Source organism: Equus asinus, chromosome 5, assembly GCF_041296235.1.
Source record: "Equus asinus isolate D_3611 breed Donkey chromosome 5, EquAss-T2T_v2, whole genome shotgun sequence".
Lineage (NCBI taxonomy): Eukaryota > Metazoa > Chordata > Mammalia > Perissodactyla > Equidae > Equus > Equus asinus.
In genome coordinates this window covers 77,588,235-77,603,962 of record NC_091794.1, presented here as the reverse complement: position 1 = coordinate 77,603,962, position 15,728 = coordinate 77,588,235, and the positions used below count along the sequence as shown (strand labels likewise).

The following is a 15,728-nucleotide window of genomic DNA, read 5'->3' as shown; positions in this document are numbered from 1 at the left end:
CCAACTTCATTCTTTAGCATGTGGCTCACCAGCTGTCCCAGCACCATGTGTTGAAACGATTATTTTTTCTCTGTTGAATGGTCTGGAGACCCTTGTTGAAGACCAACTGGCTATAAATGTAAGGGTTTATTTCTTGATTCTCAATTCTTTTTTTTTTTTAAGATTGGCACCTGAGCTAACATTTGTTGCCAATCTTCTTTTTTTTTCCTTCTTCTTCTTCTCCCCAAAGCTCCCCGAGCATACAGTTGTATATTCCAGTTGTAGGTCCTTCTGGCTCTGCTACAGGGGACACCACCTCAGCATGGCCTGAGGAGCAGTGCCACATCCACGCCCAGGATCCGAACAAGCGAAACCCTGGGCCACAGAAGCAGAGTGCATGAACTCAACCACTCGGCCACGGGGCCGCCCTGAGTAGATTCTCAATTCTGTTCATCGACCTACATGTCTACCCTTATTCAGTGCCTCACAATTTTGATTACTACAGCCTTGTTCTAAGTCCTGAAATTAGGAGGCATACTTCAACTCTTCCATTCTTTCAAGACTATTTTGGGTCTTCTGGATCCCTTATATTTTCATATATATTTTAGGATCATCTTATCATCTTCTGCAAAAATCCAGCTGGGATTTTTCATATGGATTACACTGAACATGTAGATCAATTTGGGAAGTACTGCCATCTTAACAATATTAAGTCTTTTGATCTCTGAACACAGGCTGTCTTTCTACTTATTTTGGTCTTCTTTAAGCTCTTTCACTGATGTTTTATAGTTTGCACTGTGCAGCTCTTGTACTTCTTCTGTTTTAATCCTAGGTATTTTGTCATTTTTGATGCTATTATAAATAGCATGTCTTCTTCATTTCATTTTCAGATTGTTCACTGCTAGTATACAGAAATACAACTGATTTTTATATCCTGATCTTTTAACCTGCAACCCTGCTAAACTCATTTATTAGCTCTAATAGTTCACTTCTTCCTTTCGAATCTGGATGCCTTTTATTTCTTTTTCTTGACTAACTGGCCTACCTAGAACTTTCTGTACAATGATTAGAAGTGGTGAGAGCAGACATCCTTGCCTTCTTCCTGATCTTAGGGGAAAGAATTCAGTCTTTCACCATTAAGTATAATATTAGCTGTGGGTTTTTCATAGGTATTCTTTGTCAAGTTGAGGAAGTACCTACCTATTCCTAGTTTGTTCAGTGTTTTTTTAACATGAAAGAGTGTTGGATTTTGTCAAATGCTTTTTGTGAGTCTACTGAAATAACCATGTGATTTTTGTCCTTTATTCTATTAATATATTATGTATTACATTGATTTTTAATGTTGAACCACTCCTGCATTCCTGGCATGAATCCTCCTTAGTCATGGTATGCAATCCCTTTTATATGCTGCTGGCATTGCTTTGCTAGTATTTTGTTGAGGATTTTTATGTCTATATTCATAAGAGATACTGGTCCACAGTTTTCTTCTGATATCTTTGTCTCATTTGGGTGTCAGAGTAATACTGCCCTTGTAAAATGAGTTGGGCAGTGTTCTCTCTCTATTTTTCAGAACAGCTTGTGAAGGACTTGTGTTAATTCCTTTTAAAATATTTGGTTATATTCACCAGTGAAGTCAGCTGGGCCTGGGCTTTTCTTTGTGGGCAGTTTTTTAAATTAATAATTCAATTTCTTTACTTCTTATAGTTCTATTCAGATTTTCTATTTCCTCTTAAGTCAGTTTTGGTAGTTTGTGTACTTCCAGGAATTTGTCCATTTCATCTAGGTTTAAATACAATTGTTTACAGCATTCCTTCATTATCTTTTCCTATTTCTGTAAGGACTACAAGTAATGTCCCCTCTTTCATCCTGATTTTAGTAATTTGTGTCTTCTCTCTCTCTTTTTGTGTGTGTGTGTGTGAGTTTAGCTAGAGGTTGTTATTTTGTTAATTCTGACTTTTGGTTTCACTGATTTTCTCAATTGTTTTCTATTCTCTATTTCATTTACTTCCATTCTAATCTCTATTATTCCCTCCCTTCTGCCTGCTTGGATTTATTTTGCTCTTCTTTTTTTAGTTTCTTAAGGTGGAAGAAGGTTATTAATTTGAGAGCTTCTTTTTTGATATAAATGTTTATAGTTATACATTTCCCTCTTAGCACTGCTTTAGCTGCGTTCTGTAAGTTTTGAGCTGTTGTGTTTCTGTTTTCACTCATCTCAGGGTATTTTCTAACTTCTCTTTTCTTTCCTTGATGATTGATTATTTAAGAGTGTGTTGTTTACTGTCCACATTTGTGAATTTCAAAATTTCCTTCTGTTTTTTGATTTCTAATTTCTTTCTATTGTGGTTAGAAAATATATCTTGTATGATTTCAACACTTTCAAATTTATTGAAATTGTGGCCTAACCTGTGGTCCATCCTGGATAATGGTTTGTGTGCACTTGAGAAGAATGTGTTCTGTGTTACTAGATGGAGTGTTCTAGAGATGACTGTTAGGTCTAGTTATTTTACAGTGTTGTTCAAGTCTTCCGTTTCCTTGATGACCTGTCTCATTAGTCTATCCCTAATCAAATTTCTTTTTTTCTTTTTTTCCAGTCCAACTAGTTTTATTCTTTTATTTTTTTTTATTTTTTATTTTTTATTGAGTTATTGATAGGTTACAATCTTGTGAAATTTCAATTGTACATTAATGTTTGTCAGTCATGTTGTAGGTGCACCACTTCACCCTTTGTGCCCACCCCCCACCCCACCTTTCCCCTGGTGTCCACTAAACTGTTCTTGGTCCATAGTTTTAAATTTCTCATATGAGTGGAGTCATACACAGATTATCTTTCTCTTGCTGGCTTATTTCACTTAACATAATTCTCTCAAGGTCCATCCATGTTATTGCAAATAGAATGATTTTGTTCTGTTTTGCAGCTGAGTAGTATTCCATTGTATATATGTACCACATCTTCTTTATCCATTCGTCTGTTGATGGGCACTTAGGTTGCTTCCACGTCTTGGCTATTGTAAACAGTGCTGCAATAAACATTGGGGTGCACAGGACTTTTGGGATTGCTGACTTCAGGCTCTTTGGATAAATTCCCAGTAGTGGGATGGCTGGATCGTATGGTAGTTCTATTTTTAGTTTTTTGAGGAATCTCCATACTGTTTTCCATAGTGGCTGCACCAGTTTGCATTCCCACCAGCAGTGTATGAGGGTTCCTTTATCTCCGCAACCTCTCCAACATTTGTTGCTATTAGTTTTAGATATTTTTGTCATTCTAACGGGTGTAAGGTGATATCTTAGTGTAGTTTTGATTTGCATTTCCCTGATGATCAGCGATGATGAGCATCTTTTCATGTGCCTACTGGCCATCATTATATCTTCTTTGGAGAAATGTCTGTTCATGTCTCCAGCCCATTTTTTGATCCCTAATCAAATTTCTTAATCCTCAGTGGCAACAACAATAAGGATCACAAGTGCTTACTATCTGACTCCCTAACCTAGTGGACAACAGACATTGCTGGCTGCAGGTCTTTAGCCTGAGAAGGCTGTAGAGTTAAGCAATTTCTTCTTAGGCTTCTTTATGATGTCATTAACAGAAATTAAAACGGAAAAACAAATGAGTTTCATAACTTGACTTCCTACTACATGATCATTTTAATTTTGCGACGAGAGTCTCCTAAAAAACTGAACTTATTCATACCCCTAATTTAGCAAATGTCCTAAGTATACTGAGACATCACTGTAGGCAGGCTTCCTGTGGCCAGAGAGGGTGGGAAACAAGTGGAAGTCTTTTGCTTCCAACCATCCTCAATATGAACTCTAATAAGATATATGACTGCAGTTGGTTTTCACAGGGAAAGGAAATCCATACTGCTGTGAACTTGAGTCTGGTCAAATCTGTGGCTAAAAGAAGGAGAAAAAGAATACAGCTCCCCAAGATATTCAGGCTGTTCCTTGGTCTTCCAGGGAGTAGCTGAGCAGCACCTTCCACCAGTCAAGTCCTTAACCCACAGGCTGCCACCAAATGACTTAAGTGAGGGTGAGGGACCAGTGCACTGGGTTTATTGCCTTCCTTCTTTTTACTGTTTTTAAAAGAACTCAAATCCTGCAAAAACCATCCTCTCCTGCCATTTCCACTCAGATAACTTAGGCAGCCCAGGTCAGAGAGACATGAAACGTTTCAAGTCGCTGTATCTTCAGACAACAGTAATCCAATGCACTTTTCAACTCCTCTCCCATTTTCTGCCCATAGACATCCCTTTGTTCATACTTTCAAAGTCCAGCTCAAATGCCACCTCTTCCATAAAACCTCCTAACCCTCTCTTTCTCCACTCAAATTAACAGTGCTTCATGTGCACATGATACCTATTGATACCTATTTATCTTGGATATTTAACTGTGAAATTAAGAAAGCATGGTGCAATAGAAGAATGTGGGCTTTGAAACCAAGTAAATTTGGATTCAAACTCTGACCCATGGCAGAGGTAGACCACTAAGGAGAAGAAAGTAGTGAACTCTCTGTTAATATGAGTGTCTTTTGTCTATCCTCACCACCTTGCTCTTTGAAGACAAAATCATTTTGTCATCTTTGCTTCCCTTCTGCCATGTCCATCAGCAGTGTCACTATCATAATAAAATTAGTAGGTAACATTTATTTATTATGTGCCAGCAATGATCAAAGCACATTCCATTACATATATTAACTCATTTAATATTTACAAAAACCCTCAAGTAGATATTATTATTATCCTTATTTTACAGATAAGGAAACTGGGCAAAGAAAGGTTAAGTAAATTATACTAGGTCACACCTCTGGTAAGTAGTAGAGTCAGGATTTGAATACAATGTATTTGATATCAAAGCTTGCTCTCATAACCGTCATTCTATACCTCCATTCTAAGTATGGTCTTTGTCAATGAAGAAATTTGCCTTTTTAAGGAATATACACAACATTTAGGCAAAATCTGACTGAGGCATGGTTAGCTGTCCCAAGAATTTCACTTTCCATTTTTCTCATACTTACCCCAAAAGAAGACTATTTAAGTACAAAATTCAGATAGAGTTTTTCTTCTGAAGTAAAAACAGTTCTATTTAATCAAGCCTTCCTTAATCTGACAATGAAGACCACGGCAGGCATGCAGGAGACTACTAAAGAATTAAGTGATCTTTTCAATTACCAATCTCATACTACTTTTCACAGATACCTGAAATCCAACAGTTACACTGCAGGGCCTAACCTGTTTACCGTTTAAATTAAAATCCCAGAAATAATTTCAGATATCGTTTATCCTAAAGCAACTAACTGGTTTCTTTGTACAAATATGAATGGTCTAAGCCATGGGTTCTCATTATTGTACTTCAACTAATTTGATCTGAATTTTATGAGGGGTTGATTGTCTACTAGTCAATGCAGAAGTTTTCAAAGCTCACGCCCCCAGAGAAAACTCACACCACAGAGCAAGCATAGCATCCTTCCTTGCTGCTCTCACGGATTAAGAATGCGCCATCAGGCTTCCCACAAAGCAAGTCCTCTGCTTGTACTCGATTGATATCCTCAACAAACCAGGTTTTCTCATCATAATGGGGCAGGCTTTCATCTTCCTCATTGATAAAATAGGTCCTAAAAATTAAATGTTAAAATATTATTCTAACAATCAAGTTACTTATATCTAATAGCAAATTCATGAGTAAAACTCTTTTTTAACTCTTCAACCACAAAATGACAAAGTGAAATTGCAATTAGTTGGATTTTTTTTTAACAACTTGATTACTTGCTATGGTGCAGAAAGCACAGAATTCACATGTCTCATCCAATAAGCTGACACATGAATGTCTGAATGGGCAATGCTTATGCACCCAGATTTGATGTGGTTTGGCAGGCCTCTGAACTCAAGACCCTGTAGGGTACTCTTCAGGCAATTCAATTCAAAAGAGGTGCAAAGTTCTTGATTCCATGTCCTCAAGTGACAATGAGAACCAACATTTAGCATGTATAAAAAAGGCCCATGTCTTATATTGGGAACAAAGCCATCTGACAGAAAGGTACAGAGAGCTTACTCATCAGCATCCTCATTCTTGATTCCCAGCCAGGCATTTAGGCGCTTCTGTCTCACTCCTTTGTGATTGAGCCATCTGCCAGAGGGAAGACACCAGTGTCAGTATGTGTGCACATTCTGCCTGGACAAAGTAGATACATCCAAGCCAACCAAACTTCCAGAGTCCAGGAACCTTTTATTTTCCCCAGTCCCACTAAGCATGGTCAGAGATTTCCCTAAACTAGTTTCTCCATTACTTTTCCTTCAACTTTTTGCAAAAACACAGAAACAGAGAGAGCTACCTAAAATTAAACACTTCTCTCACTTTTCATTTCCCCATTACAAGCACACATATATTTGTGCTCAAACACAGTTGAGACATTTGTTTCTGATATCCCTAGTTAGGTGAGCAGTGTCACATCGGTAATCTCCACTAAGCCAGAGGACTCAATTCCTGTGTGGCCTACTATACTGAGTTTAAAATTCTAAAACAGAATTTCAAGGTCTATTTTTGCACCTAAGCAAGCCACAAGAAATTCAAGGTGGCAATCTGAGTAATTAAAACGAATTTTCTTCATCGCCAGGTAAATCACAGTATTTTAAAATATGCCAACATTTTATACGTAAAATTATATAAACCATTACATTTAGTTCCATTGAGATGGCTGATAGTCTAAAACTTGAGTAGAATATAAAAACTCTTTCATTCATCACCACCCCCCAACCGGGCTCCTCATCAATCAGGTCTCATCATAAACATCATCTCTTCAGGGAGGAATACCCTAATTGTCCCAAGTAAGGCATCCCCTAGTCACTTTCTAGATTTTACCTTATTTTATCATCTTCATAGCACTTGCCTGAAATTCTTTCTTTTATATTTTCACTTGTTTATGTTTGTCTCCCCCACTAAAATTTAAGCTGCTTTAAAGGAAGGGCTCTGTCCTGTTCATGCTATTCCCAATGCTGAAAAGAGAGCCAGCACATGGCAGATATTCAATAAACAGCCAGTAAATATTTGCTGCTGGGCTGCTTTTAACAAAATCTTCAGGGTCAATTCCAAGGTCATCTTCTACCTTTCTCTGACCCCAAGTACACTTGATATCTTGACATCACACCTAATTTTAAAGTTCTTTTAGACAAATTTCATAGCCTTTCTCAGTTAAGACATGTCCTTCAGTTAACCTGGATTTCATTTTTTACACTTAGTGAAGCAGGAAAACAACTAACACATGATCTTGATGGAATTTACTTAGTAGCAAATCCCCTCCCACAGCATCACTTCTCTTCGCAAAATATCCAGATACCCTCCCCTAAACATTCTTATCATCCAAAGTTTTCTATCCTTAAAAAAGTGATCTTTTCTTTAGTAAAGACGCAAGTACACTCAGTAAAGGGCTTGAAATGAACAAACTACACCACATTTTCTCCTGAGTCCCCATTTTCTTTTAACCACCAACCTCTTAAACTGAGCTTCTCTTTCTGCCACAAGAAATGTTAGGATACCCAGAAATATCCGGGAGAAAGAAAAGAAGGTTTTTCACTCACCCTCCATCTATTATGGTCTCTCCCTTCTGACACAGGCAACTTTTCAAATCTCCCGCAAGTCCATTTCAAATACTACTATATAGTTCTGAGTCCTTAAACATCTCTTAACAACACCAGGAACTGACCAGCTTTTAAAAATTATTTTGAAAATGCTTGAATAACTTTAGCAAGTACGTTAATTCATATTTAACTTATTGATTAATGCCTAGATCACAAGTAAAGGCAGGTACATTCTAGAGGAAAAACCTGAGGCAAAGCAACAAAGGACCCAACATCCAGTTCTCATTCTGTTACTAATTGTGAGATCTTGACCAGGCTCTCCTTACGTATTCTCTTCTAAAAAACAGGAAAAATGCTACTCCCATAGCTTACATTGAAGCTATCTTAAGAAAAACAAGAGAGAAAAAATAACTGGTATCAGCATATCCTTACTCAGTTGCCGCCCGAGCACGTAAGAAAAAATATATGTGTTTATGATGCCCTTTCTAAAGGTCTAATGAGCCTTTCAACCCAACTACCACCCTCTAAGAGGAAAGGACCTTGTGTTTCAGTCCAGAAAAGAGGGGACTGGGCAGTCCCTGAAAGAAGGGGCTAAGAGAAACTACTTTGAAGCTAAAGCAGCAGTCCTGAAGGAGAATTATGCTTCCCCAGAGCCTGGCTAAAGTATCAGATGGAGTGACAGAAAAGGGTGCCTCATGCACAAGGCTGCCTGGATGGAGGACAAGAAGATGCAGGCTGTTGGTGGCCAAGAAGGAGGTTACTGTGAAGAGTACTTCTGAATTTTCTGCAATAGCGGTATTTAATCAGATGGCAGGACACAATGATTAGGGGCAGAGGAAGCACCCAATGATGGCAGTGATGAGGGACAAGGGACTCTGCTCCCTTAGTTACCTGGCACCACCTCAGGGTGACATTCTTAAATGATCTGTATGTGTACCTGTATGTGTAGGAGGTGGGAAGAGACCCAATCATAACTGAGATAAAATACTTCTCATATAATGAGGCAGGTAGGAAGTTGGAATAAATTATTTTATTTTATTTTTTGTGAGGAAGAGTGCTGCTGAGCTAACATCTTGTCAATCTTCCTCTATTTTATATGGGATGCCACCACAGCATGGCTTGACGAGTGGTGCTAGGTCCACACCCAGGATCCAAACCTGCAAACCCTGGGCCACTGAAACAGAGCGCACGAACTTGACCACTGTGCCACTGGGCCAGCCCTGGAATAAATTAATTTTAATTTAAAGTAGGAGGGAAATACAACTTGTCTTTTACCAAGTTTTATGAACAGAACTTCACACTTGCTAAAGAAGAGTAAAATGAGATAATATACAAGGCATTTTGAAAAGATAAATCACTTTTAAAATTTTAAAGATCTAAGAGATAAATGAAGGACTGATTCACTATTTTAAAAAACCCAGAAAGGGGCTGGCGCAGTGACATAGTGGTTAAGCTCGTGTGCTCTGCTTTGGTGGCCCAGGGTTCACAGGTTCAGATCCCAGGTACAGACCTACACGCTGCTCATCAAGCCATGCTGTGGCGGCATCCCACATAGAAAACAGAAGAAGATGGGCACAAGTGTTAGCTCAGGGCCAATCTTCCTCACCAAAGACGACAACAACAACAACAGAATAACCCAGACCATTGCTGGTGGAAACATAAAATAGTGCAGTCACTTTGGAAAAGTCTGGCAGTTCCTCACTTAAACATAGTTACAATATGACCCAGCAATTCCACTCCTCAGCATACACCCAGGAGAAGTGAAAACATATGTACATACAAAAACGTACACAAATGTTCACAGTAGCACTATTCATAATAGCCAAGAGACGGAAACAACCCAAATGTCCATCAATTGAAGAATAGTTAAACAAAATGCAGTATATTCATACAATGAAATATTATTTGGCCATAAAAATGAATGAAGTACTGATACATGCTACACACGGATGAACCTTGAAAACATTATGCTGAGTCAAAGAAGCCACTCCCAAAAGACTACATATTATGTAATTCCGTTTATATGAAATGTCCAGAATCGGCAAACCAATAGAGATGGAAAATAGCTTAGTGGTTGCTTAGGGCTGGAGGGAATAGTATGATAGGGTATGATAGGTAAAGCATACATCATTTCGTTTTGAGGTGAAAAAAATGTTCTAAAATTGACTATTGTGATGATTGCACATATCTGTGAATATACTGAAACACTGAATCATACACTTCAAATGGGTGAATTGTATGAGATGTGAGCCATATCTCAATAAAGTTGCTTAAAAAAAAATCAGAACCCACCACCTTCCACAGAACTCCTTTAGCTGCAAACTCCTCTAGTACATATTACTCAAAACTCATCATTAATGTACCTATATTGTTACGTCAAGTTATTCTTTATTTTGAATTTATGAATTTAGGTTTATGAATACCAAGAAAAGTAAATGGTGATTATGAAAACTAACTCCTGATGAAAAAACATTGTAAAAGAACAACCAAATTCCTGTTTTGAAAAGAAATTTTAAAGGATTTTATATTTAAGAAATTTTTTATTCTATATTTAAGAAATGAAATTCTGTATTTCAGCATTCAAGAATATTCTACACATAGTAAAGTTGCAGGGTACAAAATCAACAGACAGGGCCGGCCCCATGGCCGAGTGGTTAAGTTCGCGCGCTCTGCTGCGGTGGCCCAGGGTTTTGCCGGTTCGGATCCTGGGCGCAGACATGGCACCACTCGTTAGGCCATGCTGAGGCGGCATCCACATGCCACAGCTAGAAGGACCCGCAACTAAGATATACAACTATGTACGGGGGCAGGTTGGGGAGATAAAGCAGAAACAAAAAAGAAGAAGATTGGCAACAGTTGTTCGCTCAGGTGCCAATCTTTAAAAAAAAAATCAGCAGACAAAAATCAGTTGCATTTCTATACACTAACAATGAACTAACAGAAAGAGAAATCAAGAATACAATCCCACTTATACTTGCAACAAAAAGAATAAAATACCTAGAAATAAATTTAACCAAGGAGATGAAAGATCTGTATACTGAAAACTATAAGACATTGTTGAAAGAAATCAAAGACCATGCAAAAAAATGGAAAGATATTTCATGTTCATGGATTGGAAGAATTAACATAGTTAAAATGTCCATATTACCTAAAGCAGTCTAGAGATTCAATGCAATCCCTATCAAAATCCCAATGACCTCTTTCATGGAAACAGAACAAAGAATCCTAAAATTTATATGGGACAACAAAAGATCCTGAATAGCCAAAGCGATTCTGAGAAAAAAGAACAAAGTTGGAGGGATCACACTCCCTGATTTCAAAGTCTACTTACAAAGCTATAGTAATCAAAACAGCATTATATTGGCAGAGAAACACACACACAGACCAAGGGAACAGAATTGAGCCCAGAAATAAACCCACGCATCTATGGATAGCTAATTTTCAACAAAGAAGCCAAGAACATACAATGAAGAAAAGAAACTCTCTTTAACAAATAGTCTTGGGAAAACTGGACAGCCACATGCAAAAAGAAAAGTAGACCACTATCTTACACCATACACAAAAAACTAACTCAAAATGGATTAAAGGCTTGAACGTAAGACCTGAAACCACAAAAAGAAAACATAAGCAGCACGCTCTTTCACATTGGTCTTAGCAGTATCTCTGGATACTCCTCAGGCAAGGGAAACAAAAGGAAAAATAAACAATGGGACTGCATCAAACTAAAAAGCTTCTGCACAGCAAAGGAGACCATCAACAAAACGAAGAGACAACCCACCAACTGGGAGAAAATATTTGCAAATCATACATCCGATAGGGGGTTAATTTCCAAAATACAGGAAGAACTCATATAACTCAACAACAACAAAAAACAACCCAGTTAAAAAATAGGCAGAGTATCTGAACAGACACTTTTCCAAAGAAGATAGACAAATGGCCAAAAGGCACATGAGAAGAGGTTCAACATCACTGATTATTAGGGAAATGAAAATCAAAACCACAATGTGGTATTACCTCATGCCCATGAGAATGACTATTCTTAAAAAGGCAAAAAATAACAAGTGTTGAAGAGGACGTGGAGAAGGGGAAACCTTCATACACTGCTGGTAGGAATGTAAAATGGTGCAGCCACTAAGGAAAACAGTATGGAGATTTCTCAAAAAATTAAATAAAGAACTACCATATGATCTAGCTATTCCAATTCTGGGTATTTATCCAAAGAACACAAAAACACTAATTTGAAAAGATAGATGCACCCTATGCTCATTGCAGAATTATTTACAACAGCCAGGACCTGGAAACAACCTAAGTGCCCACTGACAGATGAATGGATAAAGAAGATGTGGAATGTGTGTGTGTACACAAACACACACACACACACACACACACACACACACACACACACACACAATGGAATACTACTCAGCCATGAAAAAGGATGAAATCTTGCCATTTTTGACAATATGGATGGACTTTGAGGGTATTATGCTAAGCAAAATAAGTCAGACAAACAAAGACAAATACCATATGATTTCACTCATATGTGAAAGATCAAACAAACAAACACATAGATACAGAGAACAGATTGGTAGTTACCAGAGGGGAATGGGGTGGGAGGAGGGCAAAAGAGGAAAAGGGGGACATTTGTATGGTTACAGATGGATACTAGACTTTTGGTAGTGAACACAATGTAGTCTATACAGAAGTCAAACTATAATGATGTACACCTGAAATTTATATATTATAAACCAATGTTAACTCAATAAAAAAAATTATTCTAGAAACAGTACATTGGGATCTCAGCAGAGAATCTCATAAAATCCTTGTGGGCTATGCAGTGGGAAATCAGGGAAATGTCCACACCCACAGGGTGTGACAGGGATGAATTAATGATAATCTCTTGTTGGGTACTGTAGAATTCCAACCTATTCCAACTTCAAAACAAGATCAAAGAAAGATCATACTCAGTATCATGCAGTACACATTTCACAACCGGTCTCCTTCAGGACTGACTATGCAATTTCAGCATTGGAACAGACAGAATTCACAAGCCTAGTACTGTCTCTGTTAGAAACATCAAAGCAGGGACTATGCGACACTGGACTATCCTTCCTGAAGCAATCCTTCCAAAAGAGGTAATGGTTGTGTCGCCCTCAACTTCCTAGCTATCTTTACTAGCAGGTCATGGTTTATTATCCATCATGTTATCTAAACTCTCTTATACTTAGCTTACATAACTCATTAAAGGAACTTTCAAGGTCTAGTTTGCCACACTTATTCATGACCCATGGGATGGTATATTTCTTGCTATCTCATTGCTTTCCAGGGCAAAGAAGAGCTTCCCCTCATTCCTCTGATCCATGGCATAGCTTTCTGGGGCCTTCTTTCAGCTTCATTATGTGACCAGCACCATTTAAGCACTCCAAGAACAGACAACACTGATTTGAGACAAGGGCAACTTCTTGCTTGTTCCCAAAGCTCTTCTGTGTGGTATGTGTACTTGCTTGACTTTTTTTTGGTCACAATAGCAAACCAAAATGATCTCTAGAGAGGAGTGTTACTAAAAGCTACTCAGCATAGTATAATTGTGATTGTTTGCCCCGAAGACAATCACCTTAAATTTTCCTCTACTGAAACTCAACAGTCACCAGTTCCAACTTCTAAGCTTATATTTCATCCCCTTTCCCTTTCTCACATAAAGAAGCCCTGAAGGCTATGGAAAATCCAGTCAGAGGTCTTTACCCTGTCTTCTCCTGCCAGGAGTTTGAACTGAGTTGTGTTACATACATGAAAGTCAGCCATAAAGATATGTCCTAACAGTATATTCATTACCTAGAACTAAACCTAATATATTTTCCTTTCTCATGGACTCTCTCCTTCTATGAAGCAGCCATTTGTCCTTCTAAAAATCTAACCCACACACCTTGCTCTGATAATGAACCTTTCAATCTCTATTTGGATAATATCCCTGTATCTTGCTAAATCATATCGTTTTCCACAATATTGAAGAGCTGGGTTTCACCCCTCAGGTGAAATTAGCTTTCATGTCTGCTATTGACAGATTTCTAGTATTTGAATACAGAATTTCATTTCTTAAATACAGAACACCTTCCACAGATTGTTCTGTATCCCTATTTGTAGGCCTCTACTATTAGTGTCTTTGCCTGTGCCCATGAGGGGTAATTTCTATTTCTGTGGTTCTACTATGTAACCAAAGATTCTGGTTTATGTGTTTTAGGCAAACATTAATCTGTACTTCTTAAGCTATATCACTTTGCTTGTGCCACAGCAAACCTCTGAGACTTCCAAGGCATTTGTATGGATTAAAGTCCTACATTCTGATTTGCCCCATACAGTGACTTTAGGTAAACTGTGGCACCCCAACTATTAATAGGACTGCTTTCCTAAATTCTTACAATCTCAGTGGCCAGTTCTTAATTAAAAATCTCTTCGACCTCTAACATCTCCAGCAGTAATCTGGTGCTGGTGTTTCCCTCCCATATAGGCCCAGACTACTCACACAAGGTGCTGATCTCGGATCTTGCGCAGCTGGATCAGGTCAGGTTTGATACTGTTCATTTTTTTATCTATTTCCCGGTTGTCCAAAGCTTGTTTCTTCAAATCCTGCTCTAGACGCATTTTACTATCATGAATCTCACCCAGACGTGATTTCAATTTGTCATAATTCATCATAATTCTGTGAAAATATTTGACATATTAAGGCTAAAATGGGAACCAAGCATAAGCATTCTATACTGTGAGCACAGCCCCAATCTCTTAAGTGTGGTAGACATCTGTTGTTTCTGCATGGCCCATATCCATTCTCATGCTTCTGGGAGCAACACCCTGACGTTCCCTGTAGGTAAGTGTTCCCTGCCCCTATCTCAGACTCAAGGGAGAACATCCACATTACCCAGCCCGGCCAATAGCAGCATTCCATTCCATCCTATCCCTATCCTCAGGCCACAGTGACTGGTTTAGGAACAGGAATATTACCCAAACGGACCCAGTGAAAGTCAATTCTAAGACTTTTGCTAGAATTATTGTAAACAGAGATTCTCTTTCCACTGGGATTGCCAAATTATGAATATGTGATTCTAAGACACCCAGAAGCTATACTGCCTCCTCACAAGGAAAGCCTACCTGAGGATGAAGCCAACACAAAGAAAAACTGAGCCAAAAGACAGGGTATAAGAGAGAATCCTGATGATCTTGTTTGGGCCCTGGATCCAGCCATGACTGAATGAGTAAAGCTATATGTATGATATATAAGAGGGACACAATAAATCAGTTAAGAGCAATAGCTTAGCAGTCAGCCTGCCTAAGTTTGAATCTCTGCCCTGCCACTTACTGTGTGGCTATGGGCAAGTTATTTAACTTCTCTGTGCCTTCATTTCCTCATCTGTTTAAAACGGGAACCTACAATAGTACCTACTTCACTGGGTTACCATGTGAATTAAAGGTCATAACAGGTAAAAGGTCTAAACTGTACCTGGTACATCTTGGTAGGCACTTGGTAGATGATGGCTATAAGCTTTTCCAGCACACAAAGTTTTGCTGTGCTCTGAACGCTTAAGGCAAAAATGGTCCACATTACTCATTTGTCACTCAATAATATGTGGTTTTATATCACTATTAAAACTTCAGGGGGCCGGCCCCATGGCTGAGTGGTTAAATTCGCGCAATCCGCTTTGGCGGCCCAGGGTTTCGCTGGTTCGGATCCTGGGCACGGACATGGCACTGCCCATCAGGGCACAGTGAGGCAGCGTCCCACATGCCACAACTAGAAGGACCCACGACTAAAATATACAACTATGTACTGGGGGGGATTTGGGGAGAAAAAGCAGGAAAAAAAAAAGATTGGAAACAGTTGTTAGCCCAGGTGCCAATCTTTAAAACAAAAAAAACAACTTCATCATGCTGCTTCACCTCCCCTTGCAACTGAACGACAAGTTCTTTTCTATTTCTTCATTATTAATAATAATTGCCTTTCTTTTTAAAGATTGGCACCTGAGCTAACAACTGTTGCCAGTCTATTTTTTTCCTTCTTCTTCTCCCCAAATCCCCCCCAGTAGATAGTTGTATACTTTTAGTTGTGGGTCCTTCTAGTTGTGGCATGTGGGATGCCGCCTCAACATGGCCTGACAAGCAGTGCCATGTCCGCACCCAGGATCCGAACCA

At 38.7% G+C, this 15,728-nt stretch overlaps 1 protein-coding gene across 2 annotated transcripts in view; it reads right to left on the bottom strand.

Annotated features, from left to right (window-relative positions):
- Positions 1-15,728, bottom strand: part of PIK3R3 (phosphoinositide-3-kinase regulatory subunit 3) — a 108,577-nt gene that overhangs the window by 5,195 nt on the left and 87,654 nt on the right. For both annotated transcript variants that reach the window (XM_070510009.1, XM_014827866.3), the window contains exons 7-9: positions 14,068-14,244; positions 6,025-6,099; positions 5,417-5,587 (exon numbers count right to left, since the gene is read on the bottom strand). In XM_070510009.1, the coding sequence (XP_070366110.1) occupies positions 5,417-5,587; positions 6,025-6,099; positions 14,068-14,244 (423 nt within the window). The remainder of the gene's footprint in view (positions 1-5,416; positions 5,588-6,024; positions 6,100-14,067; positions 14,245-15,728) is intronic.